Source organism: Zeus faber (genome assembly GCF_960531495.2).
Source record: "Zeus faber genome assembly, chromosome: 1".
NCBI classification, from domain to species: domain Eukaryota; kingdom Metazoa; phylum Chordata; class Actinopteri; order Zeiformes; family Zeidae; genus Zeus; species Zeus faber.
In genome coordinates, this window is record NC_137193.1 from 27705512 (window position 1) to 27733446 (window position 27935).

Consider the following 27935-nt stretch of genomic DNA (forward strand, 5'->3'; position numbering starts at 1 on the left):
GTCCCCCCCCCCCCGAAATGGGACAGCAGCTGGCCTGGACTCTGACCCAGCTGGCCTACCTGCTGGCCACTGCCGTGGGCTCGGATCGGCAGCACCACCGGGTTCAGCACGGCCCGTGCAGCTACACCTTCGTCCTGCCCGAGGTGGACCACTGTCGCAGCCCCCCGGTCCCAGTCCCGGCCCCGGACTTCCGGGTGGCCAACACCCTGCAGAGGGACTCCCCGGCGTCACATCCCCGGGGGGAGGACCCAGTCCAGGACCCCCGGTCAGAGGCCGGGACCCCGAGGCCTTCGTGGCAGGAGAGGAAGCTGGAGAGTCTGGAGAGTGCCACAGAAAATAACACCCTTTGGCTGCAGAAGGTAAGGGAATGCTCTGGACCCTTTGGAAACCTCCATTGGCACCTGATGGGCTCCAATCGACTGTTCCAAAGGATCCAAATGGAGGGGTTTGCCAAGTTAGCAACTGTTTGCGAATCATATTTTGCACAAGGGAATTTGCTTGCCTGGAGTGAATTGCCCTTATCTTGATGCCTGCCATGGTAATTTGTCCCAGTGTTCTGCTATCTCTACCATCTCTACTGGCCCTGGTCCATTCTATCTCTTTCTCCTGGCTTCCATGCGTTATACTCCCCTGTCAGTGGTAATCTCGTCTTTACATTTTAGACTGTACACAGCGAATAAGGAAAAAGAAAAAAGAAAGTCCTGATGTCTGATATCATCTGATGACAGGCCTTCATTCATGGGTTTCTGCAGAATTTCCTGGATGCTTAGCGTGTCCATATCTGCCTTGCTTGACATCACATTGTGTATTTGTGTGTCAATGTATGTGTGCTTGTATTTAAGACCACAGGGTTTTCCAGAAATCCCTGTTGCATGAGAGAGGAGAAGACAAGATGAAGAAAAAAAGCAACCTAATATCGGCCAGTGCCAAAAGCCCTTCAGACCATTAAACCCTCTCTAAAATATAACTCCCTCCCACTGGCCGTGATCGCAGCACAACTCCGCAGCCGTCTATTTACGAACCAAAGTCGGCGAGCCGTTGTGTTGAAACTCCACTAGCACACACAAAAAAACAAAAAGTGTTACTTTCACGGAACATTTGCTGGAGATGCATTTCGGCACCGTCTCCTCTCCCGGGCCGCTGGGCTCTTTGCGGCTGTATTCATCCCGGATTATGAATGAGCAAAGTGCAGGGGATGTGAGTTCACAATTGTGTTTTTTCCTGGCTGAGGTGTTTTCATCAGGGTGAGGAATCAGGAGTTTGGATGTTGTCCTAGTACAAACAGATCTGCATCTCCATCCTTCTTCATCCTCCGCTCATTCTTTTGTCTCATGTCTTTTGAGACATAAATTCTATTGGGGTTCATAGGCATTTCTGTTCTCCTACCAAGGCCCACAAAGGTAGGAAGACATTACCGCACTGGACAGACTGGGGCAAAAAAGGGGTCTTGATTTTAGGTCTCAATCACACCTTCCTTATCACACTTTCTTCCCTATCAGTCTCATTCTAATTCCTCGCTGGCTGTTTCCCGTCATTGGCACATGATGAATGTGTCTGGTGTCGGACCCCGACGCCTTCAGATCCTGATGGTTTTGCCACAACACACACTTACATAACAACACTCTGAAAACCTCTTGTGTACTGCCAGTCTGGCACTCTGCCTCCCCTAACATCGTTCCAAACATTTAACCTTGAGTTTTTTTCTGTGTGTGAGAAGCAAAGAGTCAAAAATTACCCACGTCTTTCTCTACATCAGTACAGGTTACACTTCATGTACTGTATGTAAAACAAGGGTGTTAATCACACCATTGGGGGTTGAGGCAAAGAAATAACCACTGTTTTCCCCATCGCTGGGACAATGGGACAAACTGTATAGGTCCATGATAAGCTATTTAGGATCTATACTGGATCGATTTAGAAGATTTGTATGCCAATCGTTCGGGTTGACTCCCAATGATCAAAAAACAAGGCTTAGGATAAAAAATATCAGAGTTTTCCATTCCGGTGGAAGGGTTCAAGGAAGAAACCAATCTCAATATTTAAAAGATTCTGATGCCTCCAGACATCCCTATTGCGTAAGAGAGGGGAACGACAAGATGGGTAAAAAAGAACGTTATACTAATATTGGACTGTGCTGAAAGCCTCTTAAGCCACCATTAAACCCCTCTGCATGACCTTCTTGGGGAAACTGTTTATATCTGTTTTCCCCTTTTTGCGGCAATGGATCGAGTTGTGAAGGCCCATGATGTGAGGAATTGGAAAACTCTGCTGTTTTCTGACCAAAACCTTATCATTTTTTGATCATGGGGAGTCAACCCCGAGCAACTATCATTGGGATATTTTCAATTGATCCAGTATTGAGAGAACAACTTCAGCCGACTGCCACCAAATTGGGCAATTGCGACCACATTCTTTTGTGCCCACTATTGCCCCATTGTACGACATACAGTATTGCAGCTCTTCTCTCAATTCTGGATCCATTTAAAAGCTTCAGTAGGGCACTCAGGGTTAACTCTCAATGATTGGAAAATTAGATTTAGGTGAAGACATTTTCAAAAGTGTTGCAGTCAAACTTCAAATGACAACTGAAACCAGACACATTGTGCCTCCGCTGCACTAGAGTATTTAGAGTGTATTTAAACACTGGTAAAGCTTTTGTCACAGGTCGGTCAGATTTCCACACAAATGTAGCGGGGCCCCGGGGAACTGCATACCCCCGCATGAGCAAGAGTAGTCTGACCTTCGACCTGTGTAGGAAAAGCCCTTTCAACACCTTGCTGAGTGTGCGGCAGATATCTGCATATGAGACTGAGTTATGTGCGTGGGGGACAGCCTGAGGTGTGTGTGCATTGGCCTGTAATAGGTAATCAAAGCCCTCCCTGCGATAATATAAACCGAGATGTCGAACAGCCCTCCAGAATCTCATGAAAGAACACCCCCCCAAAACACACACACACACACACACACACACACACACACACACACACACACACACACACACACACACACACACACACACACATACACACACACACACAGACACATGCATACATACATACATACATACATACACTAATCCACTGTGTTCCTCATTGGAGTTGTGGGTCACAACATTTTATGACAAGGTCCAGTTTGCATCTCAGGGGTTATTAGAGAGGAACCCAGCATTTGTTTGCTTTTGTTGAAACCCTCGAACACCCTGCAAAAATTTTTTCAGCAGTGCTTTTCCGAGCCTTTTCGTACAGATAATGCTTATGCTGTAATATTGCAAAACAAGATCAAGGTGGCTGAGTTACCTATTGCAACATGAATTTCTGGGCATTTTGTTTCCTAAAGGAAACAGCTGCTTGCTACTGCTACAACTACAGCCACCTCAGGAACTCATTTTGTTTCCAGTTAAAGGACGGTATTATAAACCCAATAATACACCTTTGTCGTATCACCACCATATCCTCATCAGCCCCATCAGCCAGCCTTGCTCAAATACAGAATGGACCAAAGTGCTTTTTCTATTAGTGATGAAAGGTTTGGCTCTTTCGTCCATTCGTTCCATTTACAGTTTCTTGGTGAGTCTTGACTCTTTTCTATTTGATTCAGTGGGTATAGGGCATGTTTGAGCGAGTGAGGATTTCTGGTGAAAGATGAATGAGAGTCAGAAGAACCGGTTCACCTTTGGAATTCTCACAGAATCAAGGAACAACTCTTTTGGACACGGGAGTGACTCCAAAAAGAGTCCCTGAAAAGATTAGTCACAACTATCTAATAGTTTGGGAGTCTTGCATCACTATTCTCTATGGAGAAAATGACAGGGGCTTCTACTTATGCTTTTACCAATGTATGTCTGTCACTCTAATGGCACTAGGTTCTTGTAAGAAGAAGAAGAAGAATCTTTAATTATCACACAACAGACCACACCACACTACACTACAACACAAGCACACATGCTTTGGGTGGTGGCCGGTGAAATGTGGCCTCTGCATTTGACCCATCCTGGCTTGTCCTTCCTCCGGGGGGGTGTCAGCCAGGAGCAGTGGGCAGCATTCTTCGACGAGTGTCCATCGCTGGTCAGACGATGATGTGTGCATGTTTTTGTTGGGGGTCCTTACTGATGTTAGGTGGAGGAAACCCCATGTGAGCACAGGGAGAACACGCAAACTCCACACAGAAAGGATTCTATTTGGGAGATAACCCTCCCGGAGCACAGTGCCAACAACAGTCGAAGCCACAATTCTACTCAACACAAGTTTAATACTTGTACTGTGAGCCTGTGAATTGTTTTGTAACACCCTAAAGTCGTAATCTTTTCCAAAATCCCAGAAATTTACCACAATCTGCAACTGCTGTCGTGTGTCATGATGGTGATTGAATAAAGTGAGAATTGAATTGAACGAAGGAAAGAAATGAACAACAAATGAACTACGATTTAGAAAATTGAGCAACGTATAACAATACATGATTCAAGAGAATTATTTCTAGCATAAAACAAATGGAAATCCAACATCTGCAATCATTCATCTAGCAAAAGTCGCTCTTTACCCCTGTGGGTCTGCTCTGTCTGCTGCTTCAAGGACTCCCATTTGTAGTGGAAGTGCTTGATGCAAATCATGCGAGGTCTTTTTTATTTTTGTTTCTCTCCCAGTCTGGAAAAGGGACAAATTGCACAAATGTCATCTCCAATTTAGGAATTGTCATTTTTGGCCATGGCAACCAACCACCTAAAAATTGTGTAATGCTGTCACACTTTTGTGGAATTATTTTGTCAACACTACAAAACATATTGACTGACGAGCCATCGTTTTCCTGCGAAAATAAATCTGTGCACTCTTTGAAAATGTGCACCCTGCGTAATGTAGCACGTGCCAAGATTCAAACAAATCAAGATAGGCAAGCTAGGCAATTGAACTGGACAGCCGGCCTTGTTCACCTGTACCAGAATTGGCAGTGGGATCCAAAAAACTTTCATTCATTCAGTTATTTTTGATGAAAAATTAGCTCTAACGATCCTCATCATTTGAAAAGACATGATACTCAATCAGTGGACTCACACCTACTATTTATTGTAAATCATTCAGACAAAAGATGAATAAAAAATAACGATGAAAAGCACTGAATTTTCTCAGGAGAAATCAACTGAAATCAACAGCTTTTCTGGGGGTAGATTTTTTACAGCCAATAATATCGAAGGAAACAGTTGGGGTAATTGCATGTTTTAGTTCACTCTGCTTTTAAATAAAGCAAAGTTTTCAAGTATGCACACTTGATAAAGGATATATATTATATTATACATATTATATATAAGGATATATTTGCTAGGTTTACACAGTCCAGTCTTCATTTCCTGTCCGTATGTAATTGAAGCCCAGACACTCCATTAACACCATCATTAAGCCGGGGGTATTGTACAGATATGGGATTTCATCTTATACAATATCTTGTTTGTCTTTTGTTTTGTCACAGAAATAGACGACATGACGGTATGCTTCTGTCAGAGTGGCAATAAATAGTTCTCTTTTGGCCTGTATTTCTGGCAAAAAGGAGTCCATCAGAACCTCTGGACCGAGCTCTATCATTTCGAGAGCTCTAGCGGGAACACTTTGGACGGGACTCCATTCGAGGCTTCAATGGGGGGGATCACGGCTTTTGGGAAACTCTGCTTCTTGCTACAGAGTTGGCTCTAATCCCCTGCTTATCTCCTCACAGATTTTAAATATTGATTTTGTTCAGGCGTCTGCAATCTTTGGACAGCCATCCATAGCATAGATAGAGAGCAAAAAGGGAGAGGGAGGTCAAGAAAAGGGTGAATATGGGACAGATAGAGAAGGAATACCATGAGGCAAACAATTTAATTGCTAATTCATCTCTATTTGGCCACTCTGATTAGTAGTTTTGTGAGTCCCAGAATATTTAACCCCAGAAAAATAATCTTCTCTGTGACCAGCACTACCCCTCTGAAACAGATTCATTCCATCTTCTTCCTCTCCTTCTACTTCTCTGGGTAAACAAACAATTCTGGCCTCATTGAAATACCCCTTTATTTTTCTAGATGGCCACTCATTAGCTGGGTAATTTCAGAATCCATGCTTGGAGGCTTTGTTTCCCCAACGGTATGGTTTAGCCATTTACAGCCAATCTCTCCTCCCTAGTATGGCATAAATATTAATGTCCTCCTCTCAATATTCTATTTTGTTTTATTACAGGGCACGGGCCATTGCCTGTTAAACGTCAAACAAGATTCCATCGCTCATGACTAGAAAAACGTTTTAACTCAAACACCCGAGCGCCAGCCTGGATCTGTCTTCCACATGCCTGGTGCCGAAAAACTGCCATTTTGATGAGAAAAATGTGTTTATTGCCACAAGATAGATGGCATTCTATTTTTACAAGTGCTTTAACGTTCAACGTTTTTTCATCTGAACTGGTGATTGATTGGACCACGAAGCAAGTGTCCCTAATGTCCGGCGCTCAAACAGCCATGTTGTCAGACATTTATGGTAAAGCGGTCACAAGCTGTTTCCTTCCTCTCAGGCCGATGTGAAGGTAAATGTTACCTCATTGCATTTCATTAATGCGAGGGATTTATTTACACAGGGGCAGTTTATGCCTGATGGATGGGTGGATGGATGGGTGGAGGGTTTATTATGGCTGTACGGCTGGATGGTTGAATAGATGGGTGGATGGATGGATATATGGTGGATGAGTGGCGAGATGGATGAATGGATGGGTAGCTGGATGGATGGATTGGTGGTTGGATGGATGGATGGGTGAGTGGGTGGAAGGGTGAGTGGGTGGATGGATGATGAATATATGAATGGATGGGTGGATGGATGCATGGACGGAAATGTGACTGTATGAGAGCGGGATATTTCTAATGGCAGTATGAAGATAAAAAGGTCAAAATCTCCTCTGTTCTGTGTTCCATGTGGCTGCTTTTCATTTACTACATCAATCTTTCATCAACAATAGGTTCATCATGTCCTTCACCTTCTTCATATTTCGAGCAAACCTCCGATAATCTGACATCCCGTCTGTCTGATTTGACCACAGCTGGAGAACTTCATCCAGGAGAACGTACGCTCCGGCGTGGAGGATATGAAGAGGAACGCCGTCCACACCCAGACAGCGGCCATGTTGGAGATGGGGACCAACCTGCTCAGTCAATCGGCCGAGCAGACCCGCAAGCTGACTGTCGTGGAGACCCAGGTGAGGGAGAGGTTTTGGTTTGAGGACGATTTGAATTCAAACTATTTCAATTATTATTTTCAGCCTTCCTCTAGACCAGTGCTCCCCAACTTGTGGATCTCCACTGGTAGATCGTGTTTCAAAATATAAGCACAGCATTTGAAATTTGCTACACGACAACAATTCTATATTGATTTTTGGGCATATCGCACATGGTATTCAACCGTGGTCCACTGAAATCAATCCTGCAATGCAGTTTTGGGACCCACTGGTTGAAAACCACTGACCATGATGGATTATGATAATATTTTTAAAGATGTCTTGGTAATCAGCTCAAAGTGTTTGGATTTGGAGATCACTGCTTTGAAAAAGCAGGTATTTGGATCCCACAGGCAATGGCTGACGTAGCGAGTTAAGCTACGTGACAATAAGCCAATTCAAACATTAAACATACCATGTCCAAATCGTGCCGCAGTGTCTTTGTTCCAAACCCTTTTGTTTGACCTGCAATTAAAAAGAGAAAACATAACACAGGTGCAGATAAGATAATCGCAGCAGAAGCTTTAGCGTAAAATCATAGGACGCATGTGATAAAAACCTGTGCTATTGTGTGAATCCGACCTGTTTTACTTTCAAACTAACCATCTGTCATCTGTCACCGTTGGACCCATTCATTTGAATCCCTCATTCAATCGGTGAGTAATGGTCTGATCCATTACCGTGACTTTATACCCATTCGTAGGTGTTGAACCAGACCAGCCGCTTGGAGATCCAGCTGCTGGAGTACTCCCTGTTCACCAACCGGCTGGAGAAGCACATCCTGCAGCAAACCCAGGAGATCTCTCGCCTCAACGAGAAAAACAGGTGATTATCAACAGTAGTACATCTATTTCAGAGAGGAAAAGTCAGGGTTTGGGACTGGACATGGTACTGGAGGACATAATCCAAATGTCAGAAGCATTTCCTCATCATTACATGTGTTGAAGTGATCCTTTACCCATTATACGGTAGAACCTTTAAAACAAACTCGAAAGGCCTGGACAGATGTGCCCCCATGGGGTGAGCCCAATGATAATGTGCTCTGTTAGCATGGACATGTTCCTGTGTGAGGAAAGTATTCCCCGTTATTCTCTCTATGAACACAATGTCAAACTTCGAGCCAATAAATGCTTGGGGGTTAAGGACAGGGCAGCGGGAGTGTGCGGTATCTTGGTTGTTGGTCATTCCGACCCGTCGGTTACCAAGCCCTGACACATCTGCGCGGTCGCTCAGCCGCCCGGCCCCTGCTTGGCCCCCGTCCCTCATGTTTGTGACGCGTTAAAGAACTGAATACATCTTGCGAACGCTGTAACAGGACACAGCAGATTTAAGGGGAGGTTTAGTTAGAGGAGGTTTCTCTTTTTGCTGGGTGGAAAAGAGAACTAAGCAATTTGGCGGCCATCGCTTGCTGCTGCTGCTGCTGATCTCCCAGGGGCAGGGAGCCAGTGCTGAACCGTTGCCAGCCAAAAGAGAGAGGAAATAGAAGTGTTTGTTTTCATAAAAATTACATGCATAACACTGGGGGCTGAAAGAGTGGAAGGAAGCGTGCGTGGCTGTACGGTAAAACAGGGAGTAAAACAAACTCAAAGGAAAACATCATTGTAACAGAGGCATTTTACATGATTGTAATTGTGCAAATCTCAATGCATATGATTTGGTGCGATTCAATACTATCCAGAGCTTTCATCTCTCCTCCAAGTAAAGTAAATGACAATGCACTTTATCATGGTTTCCTTGTTGATGCAGGACCCAATACACCATCAGCTTCTGGTTGCCGAGAAGTTAAATCCTTTCATAATTGAGTGATAATTATCCAATATAATCATAACCCATATTTTAATATTCCCTCTTGTTTCACCATTTTTGACAGAGAAAATCAATGTGCCAGGATAGAGGTTTCTGAACATGCTGTATACATTTATTTTAATGATTATGATTATATTATGAAATGATTATATTTCATCAAAATTATGATGAATAAGAATTTAATTAATTAATTGAGACAGTAATTGTATATGGTAGTATATATATAGTAATATACATATATGTACAGTATATTGTAATATATATATATACTGTATATGTATATAGTAATATATATATATTAATATATAGAGTAATTAATTATACTTAATAATTTATTAATAATTATTATTTTTATAATAAAGAAATTATGAAAATGGAAGTTAAAATTAATAATAATATTACAATTTATATATATATATATATATATATATATATATATATACATATATATATATATATAGAGGAGGACATTATATATATATATATATATATATATATATATATATATATATATTATTTGTAATGTTATTATTAATTTAACTTCCATTTTCATAATTTCTTTGTTATAAAAAAATATCTAAATTGCTGACAATGGCCCAGTGGCCATTTTTGTCAGGCCCTGTGATGATTTGTGTTTTGTTTTGCTTTTGGTTTTTAATTTTGCTCACTTACACAAAAAACAACCAAACAAAAACAAAACTATATAACTAATCACAGTCCCCGGGCTCTTCAACCACATGCCACACAAATGCACACACACACACACGTACACACATACGCTCACACACACACACACACACAAACACACACACACATACACACAACGGGGAGATTAAGAAAACATGTTTCATCCAGCCAGCATGTGAAGCAGAACGCCTTAAAAGTAGCTCCTTCAAGCCAGGGCGGCGTTTCAGAATCGTTCCAATAAATAACTGCGAGAGTTTATTCCTCAGAGCCATAAAAACTAGCCCCAGGGATTTATGATGTTAATTTGGAATGGGGGGGGGGGGGGTACGGAGCGTACAACAATCGCACTAGAACACACACACACTGACTGACTGTCGAATTGTTGACTTATGGTCAGAATGGAGAGGATTTTGACAAGTGGTCTGATCTGGGAAGGTCTCGGCCATACAGGTGTTCTATAGAATAAGTCCAATGGGACATCCTCTGAAGTCTACAACACGTCCTTCACCAGTCAGTGAATGGGAAACCTCCACCATGACCTTGTTTCTGCCGTTTGTTGCTTTATCTCCTGTTCCCTTTTACTTCTCTCCTCCATGCATCTCCTTCCTTACCACGGTGTTAGCTTCCTGGAACAAAGGTTCTCTGCGCTGGAGTCGCGCTACACCAGGGAGCTGCATGGCCAGCAGAGGGAGAAGCAGCAGCTCCAGGAGCTCCTGGAGAGGCAAAGCCAGCTGGTCGGCCATCTCCAAGGTGAGCTGGACGGTTCCGCCGCAGACAGCACATCTCTGCAGAGGCAACAGGCGGTGCTCGCTGACACCGTCCAGCAACTGCTGGCCAAGGTCAACCACTGCAATGGTAAGGGCAGGTCACAGCAGAGAGTCATTATTGTCATTTGTAGCAGTTTTAACCATCTATTTGCCCAAATCTGTTTGGAAACGAGGGTTCAGAAAGTTCAATTCCACTCAGGCAGTTTAAGTCAACCATGTGGAATTGCTAATTTGCATAAATCCAGAGGTCCAAGTGGAATTAGTTGGACCAGACCTGAACATTTACCTCCTAAACCTGAGATTTTCGACCTCTGTTTGACTGTTTTGACTGTCATATCTCAGGCCTGTATGTGCTTACACTCCAAAACTCAAACATAGTTTGGGAGCTAACTCCAGTATCCAGATATGGTAAACCCATGAAGCTTGTATGCATTTGCAGAGCTATCCGCCATTTCCAAAGAGGAGCCGACCAGTTTCAGGGACTGTGCGGAAATCCTGCGTTCCGGCGTGATGGACAGCGGGATATATAGCATACGCCTCCCCAACTCCACCCAAACTGTCAAGGTACTTTATTGGCTCTTTTCCACCGCATGCAACCGTCTGAACTCGACTCGACTTGACTCTACTCTACTCTCTGGTTTTCCATCGGGCATAAGTTGTGGATAGTACCTGGTACCTGGTACTTATTTTGGTACTGCCTCCATTGAGATTCCAAGCAAGCTGAGACGATTCTAAAATGTCACGTGAATAAACTGCAGACTACTGATTGGTCACAGCAAATTGTCACTGTTTCATCATTGCACGACACAGGTAAGAGAGTGAGCACAGGACAGAGAATGTCTCCCCTCATGAGGCTTTTGTTGTTTCATTAAATTAGGAAAATATTAAAAATAAACACACTGGTTTGGTTTTGGTTTTGTTTCGAGAAACGGAGAACAGGGATGCGCAGAATCGATCAGAGACATTGCTGAGCAGAGAGAGTGGAGGCCGGAGATATATTTTTTTAGAAAGGTTAAAATTAGGCTAGTTATCGTCCTCAGGGTGTTCAACAAAAGGATGCCAAGAAAACCGGAAAAGCTTATCCAGCCACACACAATCAAGAACCAAGAATCAATCAATCAATCAGAATCAAGAACACCATTCTGTCGACAGACTCCATTGTTCCTGTGGGTTGCGTTGAAGATGGCGTCATGACAATTTCATGTGGTGTTGCTATGGTTACTATCTTCAGTGGAAAACAAAGTACCTGGTACCAAAGGGAGTAGAGTCTAGTTGAGCCGGTTTCATGCGGTGGAAAAGCGCCATAAGAGGAACACCTATAAACTGTTGTCCTTTTCCTCTAAATATCACATAATTGACTGTGACACAGTTTCAGGTATTTTTGTGGCGGAATTGCTGTGATGCATCTTTTTATTCCGGTTTCTTGATATTTAGCGGAAAAAATCATTTTCGTTCACATTGATTTATATGGATACTGGCTTATTCCAGCTGGGGGTAATGTGCGCGCGTAGTGACATTCAGAGGCTTTTTTCGTGTTTTATGGGCCTTAATAAACTCAGGAGGGATGAAAACCATTGGGGTAATGGCATTCTTCTAAACTTCCTTTGGCAAGGACGTTGATGGAAATGTCACACTGCATTTCAGACAGCCAGAATAACTAGCAACGGGAGCAATGTGCCCAGTGGGCTTTGGTGAGAGAGGGACTGGTGTGTGCAGTCAAATGTTAGAATAGCTTGGGAGGCCCCCGCTACTGACCTGAAGTAGCCGGCCTTTTGCTAACTCATCCATGGCACACACACCACCGGGCTATTGGCCTGTTTTAAATCAAAACGACTATTCTTGGCTTTGTCCCTGCCCTGTTAGAGCTTGAAAGAAGCAAATAAAAACCAAATCAGGTTGTTTTTTCCCCCATTTTCCTTATTCATTACGTTGACTCTAATTCACTGGCTGGCACCCTTTGCTGAGCCCCTGTTTCCCCTCCTCTTCCTCTTCATTTCCTGTTAGTCAAATTAGCCAGGTGTTTGGCATTGGCACCATGTGTTCCATGCCAGCAGGGGGGCCATGCAGCTTAACATAGAAGCATGGTGGGATCAACATTATTTTTGCTTTCAGTCAAACTGGGTGGCAGTAATAAAGTGGGACACATTTAAAGCGGCCTATAGAAAATAGGCCATTGGTGTGTGGTAGGGACTGGGTTCTTGGTTGGTCCAGCACATACTCTCCTTTTTGAGATGTTTTCTTCTTCATCATGTAATCTACTCCTGATTGAGTAACACAGAAATAGGCCAGTTTAACACCTTTTTTTACAATGATGGGCACACAACTGGCTTGTAAGGTGTGACGTGTGACTACGTAAACCTTTTGAGAAAGACTCATTCTTTCCCCTGAAAACCTAATACAAATGATCATGTATGTGAAATGAGGTTTCAAGTCATATAACAGGCAATCAGAGCAGGTTTTCAAGGTGTGACTCGTGCGTTTGGCCATAAACAACTGTACACCGTCCAATCAAATGTGGATATGATATAATAAATATGTATCTGCTCATCCTCAGTCTTCAATGAGTTGCTGTAAGAGCCTTGTGGACTTGACCTAACCCACCCCAGAACAACATGGTGTATCACTTTCCGGCTCTGCTATCTGACCCCGGTTAGAGAACTCCTATTTTGGGAATGTTCTGAAAAAGCCTGTCTTTGTTTTTATAGCTAGTCATGCTATCAAAATCCTTCCTCAAACGTAAATGCTTCAGATTCAGAGCACACCACAAGACTGACTCCTAGGGCCAGGACCAGAGTTGGATCAGGGCAAGTTTAGAGAATGGATATTCTGTGGCATGCTGGTTATCTAAGCAGCCCATGAAGGACATCATTAGTGATGTATGACTTTCATGTTTATTTTGGAATGGTGGGACAGTTAAAACTGTTGCTGAAGATAAATTGATATCTGCAAACATTGTACTCGTAGCAGTGCATTCCCATACACACGCTTTGACCAACAGGTAGGCCGATTGAGTGGTTACATGAGAAAGCTATCAAGGTATCCGATCTCAGCCTTCGAGGCGGGCGGAGTAAGGCTTAGATATCTCCATCTAAATGTCTGCAATGCATATGAAAATTGCCCTGTTATCAGATAAGAATATGGCCGAGTAAGAAACCAAAAAGCGTGCAGTTTATGTTCTTCCAAAAAAAAAAGAGATGCTTGCCATGCTCCGTAAAAGAGCTGACATACTGTTTTTTTTCTTTATTTCCTTCCAAAACCCACCTGGGTCATATCATTGCAGGACACCCTAAAAATGTTAAGCCCACCCACCTCTTCTGGGGTTTACAAGGCGGCCTTCGACTGCAGGATTTCTTTTCCTTTCCTCATAGCGTAACATGTTATTCTTTTGCGTTTCCTTAACTCTCCCAGATGACCTCACTGGTGGTTTTAAGATTTAGTTTTATTGAAACTGAAAATTCTCAGAAAGACCAATTCTTGAAATCCTGCAAATCAACTAGAGCAGTGATTCTGAATCTTTTTCATACCAAGGATCCTGAATTGTATTTGCTTCAGGCCACAGATCCAATTTGATGAGACTTTGTCTCTGGGGACTCCAAAGAGAGGGCTCCTAGGAAGATTTTTATTGTTGAATAGGATTTATATATGATTTTCTCGATACTGTCCTAATGGAAATAACGGTGAAACTATGATCAAAACAGTCATTTTGCTGGGGACGTTGAGAACCATTCGACTAGACAATCAAATACCTTGTCGACATTTCTCAAAGTCTCCAGTGTGACACACTAAAGAGCTACATATTGTGATATGCAGTGAACTCACATACTAAAAATAAGAACGAACAATGACGCATTGGTTTTTGTAGTACTTTTCCAATGGAAGAAAGACACAGTTCTTCTCTCAGGTTCTATGTGGTTGGATAATTTCCGCAGGTGTTCTGCGACATGAAGACAAGGGGCGGCGGCTGGACGGTGCTGCAGCATCGGACAAACGGCTCTGTGGACTTCCACCGCGGATGGAGGGACTACAAAAGGGTTCGTTCCGCAGATGGCCGATGCATCGGAAGAATGCATCTGGAGTTCTGGGGTTGGACAGTTGGATCGAATGGGTTGAGGGGTCAGGGGGTTGGGGGAAGGATGGTTTGGTATCTACCTTTGGGTGGCTCGGTACGAGGAGGCGTGGGATAATGTCAGGTCTACGATCCCCGGGTGACCTGTGGTTGTTTTATATGGCCGCCAGCCGGCGTTCCACGCCACCCCTCATGTTATTGCACCTGCTCTGCCTCCCACTCACTGTCATCCCCCCATCCCTCCATTCAGCCGTCACACATACACACACATCCTGCACTCCAATGACCTGTAGAACAGTGTTTTTATCCATCATCTGCCTTTTTCTGCTCAGTGCTCAGGGAAAAGGCCGTTGTAATGAAGGTACCAGTGGTTATGAAAGATAAGCGACAGTTGCAAATAACAATAACACAGCCTCAGTATAGTCCTTGGCCAGTCCTCTGTCAGAACAAAACATGTTTTCACGCCTAAATGCGATATTTCGGTTGTTGTAGTTGGACAGCGGATTGAACTCTATGCTCTATGCTAATCCCATTGACAAAAACAGCGAAAAGAATATAAACAATTCAAATCTCTCTCCGTCTCCTAATTGAAATAGGCGCCAGGCAAAAAAAAATACGTCTTTCAAGAACAATATTTTTACAAGCGCATGATAAATATTTTCTCCCGGTTAGGGCGTGGGAGTTGTGTGGGCTGAAGTTCTTCCTTTGACACTCGCCACGAATACGATCACAATTCCCAGTCGGCATTGATGAAATGTTTTACCCGGACTTGTCGGCAAATGTGATAAATGCACTAAGACCCTAACCTTAAATAAGCTCTTGAAGAGTGATGTCAAAGCTGCGATCCTCAGAATCAAGGTAAAAACAAGAAACAGTTCAGGGGTGTATACAGGGGAAAGAAAACAATGCTGTTGGAGTGGAGGTAGTGCTTTAGCATTCATTTACACAACATCATGAGTGACAGTTAGCATATGCAATCCCGAGCTCTCCGCCAAAGACGTCTGGCCTTTTGTTAGCCGCGATTACCCTCGTACACTGTTTGGTGTCCGTCACCAGGGATGACATTTTGTACTCAGCAGCCCCGTGTCAAATGAATTAGGCTGAGCTATAATTTCCCTCCCACCCCCTCTGTCATTTCTGCTCTATCTCTCCTGAATAGATACTCTAATTTCATTTTTTATTCCACTGGTGTGACATCCTTCATTACAATTGTGCAAAGCCCCAAACATTTCTGTTCAAATGAATGATTTGTTACCTTCTAAGACAATATCTGTTTTTCCATGTCTCTCATGTCTTCACAAAGTTGCCTTTGTGAAATCATTTGCCCACGTCTCTCCACCATTTTTGCCAGAACGCCATTTAAACTTGACTCCAGATGTACTCAAAAGTAAAGCACCCATTTGACTTTTCCACCTTTATGCTCATTAAATTACATTTCACCTTTCCGATCCTTTTGTTGAATAAAATACAAACTGAATTTTGAAATGGAAAAATTCCCTATTCCAGTCCCTCTGTACAATTCGGTATGTATGTCCATGTCTATCATGAAAATGTTGTCTTGCACTGCAAAGCATGTGATCACAGTACTACTGTACAAGATCAAACCTGTTTGGAGCCAGAAAGCCAAAATAAGTGAAGGTCAAGTGCTTCAATTCAGTTGAGACAGCTCAAGTCCTTGCACTTCAGTTTTGGCACAGAGTAATACTCATTGGACTTTACTAAGCTATATCCATTTTCTTCTAACCATATCATTTTGTCTTCAACGCCTACTCCAGGGCTTTGGAGATCCATCGGCAGAGCACTGGCTGGGGAATGACATCATCCACCAGCTGACCAGCTCCCAGGAGTACTGCTTGCAGGTCCAGCTCAGGGACCGAGAGGGGAACGAAGCCTTCTCCCATTACGACCTCTTCTACATAGACGGAGAGGACAACAACTACAGGTAGCAGGAGAGGAGGCAATAATCCCATAACTACTTTTATCTAATTAATCCAATTGAACATGGATTTTTTTTTTTTTTTTAGTAATCCAAGGTCAAGACCAAGTTTTCGTTCAAGAACTGGAGTTGGTTCCTGGGCGCTGCACTGTGGCTGCCCACTGCTCATAGAGACTTAGCAGTGTTTCCCCTATATGCACGTACAGTAGCAGTGGCAGGTAGAGAAGGGGGGGAGAGAGGGAAGGGCTCCATCTTGTCTCTTTAGAAACTAACGTTGTATTATTTTGCGCTCTGGATGATTCATATCCAGGTCAATTCACACGCCTGTGTGAAAAGCATATAAATAAAGAAACGTTGCACTTAAGTGATTCTGTCGGCACAACGTTTACAACAAGCAGTGGGTAGATGTCAACAATGAAGCAAGCGAGGATGTTCACAGATTCAGGATTATCATTCGCTGAAGGGAAAACAGTCCTGCAACTTCTCGTGAGTAATGCACAGTCACATTACAGAAAACGCCATAATTTCATAGGAATTCACAAGGAAACACATATCTGTGAAATAAACAACATTTGAAAGATCCATCTTGATATTTTTAGTGTCTGTAAAAATATTCCCAACGATTAGTAGGTATTCCAGATGCCCCAATTCTTCTTCCTGAAGGTGAGCCTTACCATGTACGTGGGCCACCATGACACACAAAAGCTGTAAATCTCAAAGACAACAGACAGATTCCCTCACCTGCCTGCTCTCTCCTTCCCATCTTCTTCCTTCTTTGGCCCAAGTTAAGAGATTTCTTACATCCCACTCATGAATATTATTTGGATAGGACCTATTTTGCTCTCTGGGGTCCCCAAAAAAGGTTTTTTACATTTTTTGCTGAAAATACTACTCAGATTATGCATTCTAGCCATTCTAACATGCCTCTATAACCCCCCTGTTCCTGAAACTCTGTTTCAGTGTTGTGTTGTGCCGTGCATTTTAAAGAATTTGTGCTGGTCTGTGAAGCCTACTGAGCAGTTCCCAGCGGCACTTGTTCTTCTCTAGCCTTGGGTGTAGTTACTTAGATGGGTAGCAGTTCTAATTCCACTGAGGCACCATGTGACATGGGAAGGGATCAAAAATCAGATTTCTGTTAAGGCTGACCAGAATCTACTGAGTTATCGTATTTGACAGTTGTGTGTGTGTTAATAAGCCCATCAGAGACCCAAATGTAATTGCACGAGCATGAAAAAGTGAGATTTATATACTAGGTCCCTTTTAAAAAAAAGTTAAATTCACCAGGGCTGCTACAACCCCATCCTAGGGGAAACACTGCATATGTTGGGTTAAATACAGGGGAATAATTTCCCGACTTAGATTTATAAAGTCTGTCTTCTTCTTCTTCTCAATAATTATGCGAGAAATATCAGAAATCTCCAGCCACTGCAGCCCCCTTGATCGACTTCAGTTGCCATTGTCAGACCCAACTCTCCAGCAAACATTAAATCAAGTGGCAAATATGACTTATGTAGTCACACGCTTCCAAGAAATGTTTTCATGTCATCCGTCAGTGGCTGAGAAGTAAAAAAAAAGCAGAGGGTGGCAAGTTTAATTGTGGTAGTAGTATAATAACCTGTTACGTCTAGCGAGGAGGTACAATACCGAACCAAAATGTTCAAAAACTTTGCTGTCTTTACTTGACCTTGTTAATACTGTGGCGAACTTGCGCCGTGAAAAAAATGTATTCGGTCAAGACAGAGTGTTCCGTTATAAGCCACCGCCTGCATACCATACACTGCACAAGCAGCAGGGGCAACATCCATTTATTTTCTTTGTGTAGCACTACCACACGCCTGCAACTGGCGTGCGCACCCTGTACACCACCTCAGTGATCTTTCCCAGTAAAAAAAACGGCCTATATCAGATAGTGTACAGCTATTAATGACATAAACAAGAATCTGTTCAAACTCACAGCTCAAAGTCTTTGGCTCTAACTCCGAAAGTCACTGTTTTGTCAGAATTCCTACACTGTACGGAAGCACAGTAAGGGTGATGTTTAACATATAAAAAAAACAGATGAAATATAATATTTATATTATAAATATAACATAAATATAATTTCAAACATTGATCTGCAATGAAATTAAAATGTTGCAATCCTTGCTTACCCTGTGGGTGTTAAATCCAAACTATACCAGACAAATTGGAAACTATTATCAGCATTATAAAACCTTGTCTTTCCTTTAATGCTTAATGCTTACCCCACACTGCCAGGTTTTTTTGTGGGCTTTTTTTTCTCAAGGGTGTCACTCAAATGGATTAGGCTGGCACTTTCTTCTGCCTCCATTTTTTTTCTTCTGGTGAATAACTGGTAAATAACAAGAGTAGGAGAAAGTCTCAATAATACCTGCCCCTGCAAGAAATAACTCTGACAAAGCTCTGCGCTAACTCTGAAATCAAAAAGCAGGTTTGTGCCAACGCGCCTTGAAACCCGTTTCTCTGCTTAAAATGGAACAAAAACAAAATCTAAAAGCAATAGGAGTGCCGCTGGGAACAAGACTAATCTGCGAGCCCATGTTTCATTAGCTCTGCAGAATGCTTGTGGCCACCCTCCCATTCAAACAGATTTCCACCCGACCTTGCCAGGGTAGGGCCAATCACAACCACTTATCTAATATTGGGCTGGTTTGATACGATGAAAATGCAGAGAGCCGTTGAGGCATTTTCGTAAACAACCAAGTTGGCTGCCGCTGATGTGGAACGGTCTGTTGAATCTGCTATCGCAACGGTATTAAACATACTCGATGGTATACTTTCTCTAAAAAGCTTTTGTTGATAATGAATACGTGTTTGCTTTTGACAGGATTTGGTAAAAGTTAAATTTACCAACCCAATTGTGTCCAGAGACATTTTGGTCTGCGCCTGTTGGTAACGCCCCTCAAATTATTCTGCTGGTGCCTAGCTAAGTATGGCTTAGATTGAACTTGCAATAGCAAGAAATATTAGTGGAGGTAAAATAAAGGTAAAAATGAAGGTGTTGATAAAGGACCTGCAGGTGTTTTTCTGAACCTTTTTTGTAATGATTTTGTCTCGTGGGACCCCAATCTGAGAACATTCTTATTTTTACACATGATTTACTTCAAAATGCTATACCTGTCCATACCACAGTTGTGAAGATAACAATGAAGCTGAATCAAAACATTTATAATATTGCTGGAACCTCTTGAAGGACCCCACATTGAAACTATGATCAAAACAGTGATTAGGGTATATTCTCTTCTTGTAAATGGTCAAAAGTAAATATTCATCATTTTGTTGGGGACCCCTTCAAAGCTTTCAAAGCACCCCTGGTTGTCCCCAGACTCCACGCTGAGAACCATAGCGCTAACAGTGATACTATGATCAAAACAGTCATTAGTATACTTTCTCCAATGGTGCTATTGTCTTATAAATTGACTAGTGGTGCAGTTTAACTACTAATCTTGTTGCTGCGTACCCCCTTGGAACCTCTTGGGGGTCCCCCGGACCCAATGTTGACAACCAATTGGATAAGTTCCAGAGCGATATACAATATTTGATAATGGCCTTATTCAACACCATCAGTCTTACTCTTCCTTTTAAAAACCAAAGTTTCACTGTTTTTGCTGTGGGCTCCGCTGTGTGAGGTAATACTCTTTCATGGGTGTCATGGATTCTGAGGCTGCAGCTCCTTCTGATCTCCTGGTGTGTGGATCTTTGGTCGTTGAGCAGTTTTCGTGCTACTTTTAACTAGCACACTGTGATCCCTGCTTTTCCCTCTATCTCTTTGTACTGGGGTATTACGGAGCCAGAGGCCTGTGGTGCTCACTACACCCGGGCCAGGTCCAGCCTCTCTTCAACTGCTGCCAGTGCATTCCCTCCCTCCCTCCCTGGAGGTCTTCACCCAAAAGTTCTGCAACAATGCTCCATCTATTGATCATCATAACCACTGGCTCGCTCACTGTCTAACTTGTCAACATCTGCATGGCTAACAAACATCATTGAAAAAAAGAATTCTAGTTGTGTTTCACACGCAAATGTGAAACACAACTAGTGATGAATGGTTCGGTTCTTGCAGAGTAAGTCAGTCAAAAGGAGTCGCTTGATTTCAGACGCTTTGTTCCTTGGATTCAGTTGTTGTAAACACATGATGAGCGAGGATTTCTGATGAACGACGAATGAGCCAGAAGAGTTGGTTCAGCTGATTTGCAATATTCATTTTGGTGGAATGAAAAGCAATTCTTCATCCTTCGGCTCGCGCCTTGAATAGAGAGTTGAGTCAGTGAATTGAGAGACGAGAATCATTGAGTCTATCAGTCTAGAGTCTGAGTTGAGAGTTGAGACTCAGTAAATCAATGAGATGAGAATCAGTGGAAAATCAGTGAGTAAAGCATCACTCAGTCGAGAGCCAGTGAATCTAGAGCCAGTAAGTCAAGAGTCAATGAATCAAGACTAGGAAATCAGTGAGTCAAGAGTTGATGAGTCGAGAGTCCAGTAAATGCCTGTGTGTCTGGTTGCAGTTACCGAGCTGCGATTAAAACAAACGAGGGCCTCTTTTTCCAGAGTGACTCTCGAGTCATCCAGACAATTTGTTTCGTATGAATCCTTCCGAGAGATTTCACTGACACTCAAACTTTTATCCTCCTCCAGTACTCCAGTGGTATTATAAAGCCTTATTAGGCATGACCCCTAACTCTCGAGTTAAATGCCCCGGCTGCAACCCCCTTCAGGCTTTGCAGTACCCGCCCTCCGAACTTCAGAGCCGGAGGAAGAGATCGCTCCGTCCGGCTATCATCACAGACAGTGGGCGTGGGGTTGGGGAAAGGTCATGGTACCTGGGGGAGCTGCTAACGGTAACTAGACAGAATGATGGGGCACAAGAGGGCAGTCAGTGGAGATGACCTCACCAACCTATCAACACAGACACGAACACACACACACACACACACTAGGGGACTGGGGAAAAAATGAGATTGGAGGCATTGGAGAACTCTTTCAAAATAATTTACCTTTCATTAAATGGAGGAAAAATATGTGGAAAAAATATAATAAATAAATATGAACACAAGATAAAAATGTGATTCCATAAAAAATGGGTAAAAATACATATTTTTTTAGATACTGTATATTTTTTTCTCATTTAATCTTTTAATCTTATTTTTTTGTTTGCTCTGACGTCTGCTGCTGTAACACATGTGTGCTGCCCCCCCACCCCCACCCCCAGGATCTTATTTGTGTTTGTCATCATAGATGATATTTCCCACAAAAAGAAGCTTCTTCCCCTTATCTGAGTATTTATCTTATCTATCCTATCACTTATTATATCTTCTCAAGAAAGACCGACTGATATCTTTTCATTTATTTTCAGAATAATTTCCTTTCTTTGTTTCTATTTTAAACACTAGTTTTACCTCGTAAAATTTCTCAACTCATCAAGATATATTTGTCCCTAGGGAAATTTGTCCTGGACATAAAGACTGCCACATAAAAATACATACCATTATAGTGCTTTAACGGACCTCAAGTGCAGAGCACAAACAAGTGCAGACATAAAGTGCATTTGAGTGCGCGCAACACATCCCCTCATTCATTCTGAGTTTAGGAGATTCACTGATAGAGGGATGAAAGAGCCTATTCAGACATCTCTTGCTGTATTTAATTGGAACCCTGTAGCGTCTATCTGATGGGAGCAGTTTGTATATTGGTCAGGAAATGGGAAGGGTCAGCATTTGGAGGGAGGGATGCCCCCTCACCCCCATAACTTCCAAAGCTGTGTGGACCAGTCTGTACATTTGTAATCTTAACTTAAATGATATATTACCAAACCAAGCTGATATTCCAGAAATTAATATACAGCATGACATCACAGCATGATTACCCTCAGCCAAACCCCAAACACCCTGTGTCTGCGCAAAAAAAGTGAAGTCGCTATTGAATCCTTGTGCATACAAATTCACATGGATATTCCAAGACAGATTAAAGTCAGTATGTACACCCAAGTATTTGTGAGAATGACCCTGGGTAATACAAGCGTATTGATCAGTAGTAGAGAATGATCACCCGGATGTTCTTGTTCAAAATAATTTATTACATTTTATTAGTGTTTATAATGGGATGATGGTCATCACACCATTGTACAAACTTTTTAACCTCAAACTAAAGCCGGAAATGTCAGTGTCTGTATCCATAAGTCCAAAGATGGCGATCTCATCAGAAAACTTGACAATAAAAGTGTTGGAATGACAGTCATTTGTATATAATCAATCAATCAAACTTTATTTATATTTATATAACACCTTTTAAACAAATCAAATGCATTTCAAAGATCTTTACAAGTGATTGACAAAATATTGGATGTTAACAATCGATTTAGACTTGATTTAGATTTGATGCAGTCATCAAAACAAAGAAAAAACAGTTTATTGGATAGGACAATAATAAAATATGTGAAGTTGAGATTAAAATAAGTAGAAATACTAAAACCATAAAATTAAAAAACACAACATAAAAGCCAGACTGAATAGATAATCTAATGTTGGTTATTTTCTGACTGAAGTAGCCAGCAAGCTATCCACATTACAACCTGAAGCTCAATACTGTAGTTTGTGGTGGGATTTATCAAGGAATCTGTTGGACCAAATAGCAGTCTGTGATTGTGAATGTTGGTGTTTATCAAGTTTGAGATATATGCTTGCCAAATGTTTGAAAACCTAATTTTTGTTTTCGCTATCTGTGCTAGCTGTGTATTATGACAATTGGTTCTGTGGCACTTGGCAGAGAATGATTTAAATTGTTAAAACACTCACACACACACACACACACACACACACCATATCATATGATTAAATCCAAGCTGTCTCCGTATTTGCGAGTCAGTATGTTAACATGCCATTTAAGAGCCATACATTCGAAGATTTCTTTAAACCCTTTCAAGATTCAAGATTCAAGATGTTTATTTATTATAATACCTATATATAAGGGCATACATATATGCATTAAAATGTAATTGCAACACACCCAGAGATTATGCACAAAGACACAATAGCTAAGTAATTAAGAGATATAACTAACTAACTAAGCTAACTGATCTAATAAGGACAAGGACATAATAGCTTAGTAAATTAAGTAATTAATCAACTAACTAAACTAACTGATTCCTAAAGTGTTATTCAGTTTATAAATAGAATAAAATAAGCATAAAAAGGGTATTGAACAGTACCCACAGTATGACACAGCAATACTGTAACAGTACAGTATGCAGTAACGCAGTACAGTGATACAGTATGCAGTATAATGTGCAACATACAGTACATTACAGTAATGCAGTAGGGGTTTATGTGTGTGTCTCAGTGAGGACCCCTGGTGAGTTCAGCATTAACAATCCTCATGGCTTGAGGGAAGATACTCAGTCTCAGCTTCTCTGTTCTTACTGCGGAGGCGCTTGCCCGACCGCAGCAGCTGGAACTGGAACCGAACTGGGGTGGTGAGGATCCTTCATGATCCTGCGGACTCTGCTACTACACCTCCTGGTGTATAAGTCCTGCGGGGGGGGGGGGGGGGGGGGGGGGGGCTAGTGGTAGTTCCAGTGGTGCGTTCAGCTGAACGCACCACCCTCTCCAGAGCCCCCCTGTTCTGAGCAGTACACTTCCCAAATCAGGCCGTGATGTTGCCTGTCAGGATGCTCTCCACTGCTCCAGTGCAATAGGACTTGAGGACCCTTTGCGCTGACCCTGAATTTCTTCAGCTGCCTGAGGTGGTGAAGACGCTGCCTCAGCTTTCTCACCAGAATGTGATGTGGACTTCCAGGTACTTGAAGCTGCTCACCCTATCACCTTTGGCTCTGGTATTTGCCAGATTATCAAAATGTATGTTAAAATCACCAATTAAAATGCAGGTATCATAGCTTGTGTGAATGACAGATAGTAGGTCTGAGAATTCAGTTTAAAAAGAGGGGACAGATCACTTAGGAGATCTATATACTGTCACTGCAAGGAAACGAGGTAAATGAAAAAAAAAAAGGAGACATGTATTCAAAGGCATGAAATGTGCCTAGATCCACATCCCTGCCCTTCAGTGTCTCTCTGTAGATTTCATCTAACCTCCACCTTTCTTTTCCTCTCTGGACAAATAGGAAAAGGTGTAGCTGGGTGGACAGGCCTCAGTCAACATGACAGGTGCATCTATGCCCAGCCAAGTCTCGGTCAGAAAAAGACAGTCCTGATTGTGTTCATTGAAGAGGTTATTTATACAAAAGTAGTTTGTTGATGCCCTTATATCGCAGCCGAAAATTAGTTCCTGTTAATGGGAACTATAACCAAGTTATTTATGTTTGGCCCCTTTATAGCCCTTTTGGCAGTGATGTGTCGAGTTGAGATTATTGACTGTACTGTATTGACTGTAATCTCAATATATTGAGATTATGGGCTTTATAAAATCCATAGGGGTGGGTGGGGTAGGTAGTCATGGTGAAATACATTGCACTATATTGTGGGGCAAGCACCTGAGAGGCCCTGTGGTTGGGGTGCAGTCTATCGCACTTAAAGAATGCAAGGCGGTCCCAGAGAAGATCAAAGTTGTCAATAAAATTGACCTTAAATTTTCACATGCAGTTTTTAGCCATGAATTTACAGAGAACAGGTGACTTAATTTGTCTATGCCCCTTTTGTAAGTCAGTAGGGATCCTGATATTGCAATGTTTTTTTTCCCAGTCGTTTTAAGGGTGGTGAGAATAGTATTAAAATGTTCCTTTAGAGTTTCGGACTCTAAGAAAAGAGAAGTGTTGTTGCTACCAATGTGTGCCCCCACAGTTCTCACACTGGCATGTTTTCCAAACACGGCTGGAAGTTGTGTGTTGAAGTCTCCCTGGGAAGCGAACGACCCTCAATGATGGAATCATCGATGACCATGGTGAAAGCAAGCGATGGTGGAGGGGTCCCCACCTGCCTCTGTCACCCACCCATTTCCACTGATGTTCCCTTGGGCATGGTGTAAAGTAGAAGCTCGTTGAGCGTCCCACAGCTGAAGCTGCGATGTCGGTGGTCAGTGGTGGCTGCTGCTCAGCCAGTGTTTCCACCCATGGCTCTTGAACCTGGAGAGTTGATGCAAGGAGCGCAAAGTTTTGTGCTCCCATGCCAGCTGATCCAATTCAAATCGTGGAGTAAAAGGTGTCCTGAAGTTTCGATGTCTCTTAAAACAGCGTTTAGTTCTGTGCAAAGGAATCAACTTCTCAGGCTGTGCTATTATTTTAACGTATTTGGTGCGGATAAAGTTTCCGGGAAATACTTCAAGCTGATGATTAAAAACAGTGTGGAGGGCATTTTTGGACCATCTGGCTTTCAGCCGTAGTTGGACATTCAATTTCCCCACAGAACTCAGCCTGAGCTGATCTGGGCTCAAAGCACCGCTGTCTGGCTGCGGGACTCCTTGCTCTCTGGTGGCCCCTGTTCAGACTTCCTTTGTAGGACAGGTCAGGGCTCTATGGCCTGCTAGCATGCAGCTAATGCTAACGTAACCAATTTAGCGTTGGTACTGTCGAGAAAAAAAAAATAAAGCCAAGTGATCCACAAGTTAATCAACCGTTTGTAAACATGTGTAAGCATTTGAAAGTTAGAAGAGATAAATCAAACAAAAACAAAGAAATAAGGCATGGCAGGTATGCATTTAGATTCTCCCATTCTTAGATTCTGTTCCCTCTTCATCCACTGATCGACAGACAAGCACAACCATTCACCTGTCCATCAAATTAAGTGCTAAATGCAATATGCCCTGGAATTGGAGATTATCACAATCAACTTTACGAACTTATAATGTAAACAGAATGGGAGGACTCAAATATCCTTGAGGAATGCCTGTGGTAATGACTTTAGACTTTAGACTTTAGCCTGGTTCACTCAGACCTGCTGGGTCCTGTTGGTCAAAAATGAGTTATACCACCTGATGATACATGAGATAACAGACATCTATCTGAGCTTACTGAGAAGGATTTGTAGCTGCAGAGTATTAAAAGCAGAACTGAAGTAAACAAACAGCAGTCTGGCAAAGGCTTTGGGTTTTCAAAGTGTTGCAAGATAAAGAGTATTATGGGTAGTATTGCATCATTCGCGTCATGATTGTCTTTATAGGCAAACTGATAAGAATCTAGCTGTCCATTTATGTTTGACTTCAGTTTTCATACCATTATCTTCACTATAGTACATGGCCTTAGAGATTTCATTCCCATTGAGGTCAGGGCTACTGGTCTATAGTCATAATTTTCCTGGGAAACAGGGTTTTTGGAAGAGGAGTAATTATTGCTGTTTTCCAGAGAGGTGGATAAATATGTGTATCATCAGACCTTTGAAAGACAGAAACCCAGGCTGGTGTAAGTTCCTCTGCACATCTCTTCAAAAGGAAAGATGTCATTAGGGCCTGTTGCCTTGTTGCTGTTTTTTTTTTTTTTAATAGTCTCTGGGACTAAGGTCTATCTTTAGAACACAATCATCAATTGTTATGGTGTTGATGACACTGTCACTTTCTAAAGAGAAATCATGTGAATGAAATCTTGCCCTAACGCAGAAAATAACTACTAAGTCGTCATAGAGTAGTAAAGACATTTCCAGGAGACGGGGTACCGAGTTTCTTATTTTGTATTTGTCTTTTGAGCATTGAAGTCAGTCAGCTTTCACCCCTCTGATCCTTTCCTAGCCGTCTTGGCTGTCCATATAAGTCTCCTCAGTGCAGTTCAATGTTGATTTGTTTTAACAGATTTTTTATGTCTACTATTCCAGCCTCCACGCTAATGGTTTCAGTGGTACAGCTGGTCGCACCAGCAGCTTGACCCAGTCTGGGACTCAGTTCAGTACCAAGGACCGAGACAACGACCGCTGCACATGCAAGTGCTCCCAGATCGCCTCCGGAGGTAAGGTCCGATACTTTGTGATTCTGAGACGTGCCTGTAAGTTCTTGCCTGTCCACTAGAGGGCAGTTTGTTGGTTTTACCTGAAGAACAATTATGAAGGTGCTTAAAACAGGCGCACAAATCCCTGCACTTTGTGGAACTTACCTCCACTTCTAGACAACTAGTTATCAAACCCCAGAGTGCCGAGTATGTATATCAAGATCTTCTTTGGACAGATCTTTTATTCCTTATATATTTGTTTCCCATTGTACTTGGTGCACCTACCCCTTAACTCTCTCTGTTTAAGTACCCCAAAGTACATTAAGGTTCTACCTACCTCCGGCAACAAAATGTCCAGATAATTCAGATGTCCCTAACCCTTTTCAACCTTTTTCGCAAACCCGTCCAACTTCTCCAGGTTGGTGGTTCGAGGCTTGCGGTCCTTCTAACCTCAATGGAATGTACTACCCCGCCTCATCCACCGTGATTCGCTACAACGGCATCAAGTGGTACTACTGGAAGGGACCAACCCTGATGGCCACTACCACTACCATGATGGTGCGGCCGGCAAACTTTTAA

The 27935-nt window shown here is 42.5% G+C and overlaps 1 protein-coding gene across 1 annotated transcript; it reads left to right on the forward strand.

The window, feature by feature from the left end:
- Window positions 1-17: 17 nt before the first annotated feature.
- Window positions 18-27935, forward strand: angpt2b (angiopoietin 2b; the record flags this gene model as incomplete). Its single annotated transcript, XM_080013286.1, has 9 exons — window positions 18-359; window positions 7045-7200; window positions 7922-8043; window positions 10334-10566; window positions 10918-11042; window positions 14408-14509; window positions 16320-16486; window positions 27247-27377; window positions 27775-27935. The coding sequence occupies 9 exons, from the start codon at window positions 18-20 to the stop codon at window positions 27933-27935; spliced, it is 1539 nt and encodes a 512-aa protein (XP_079869412.1).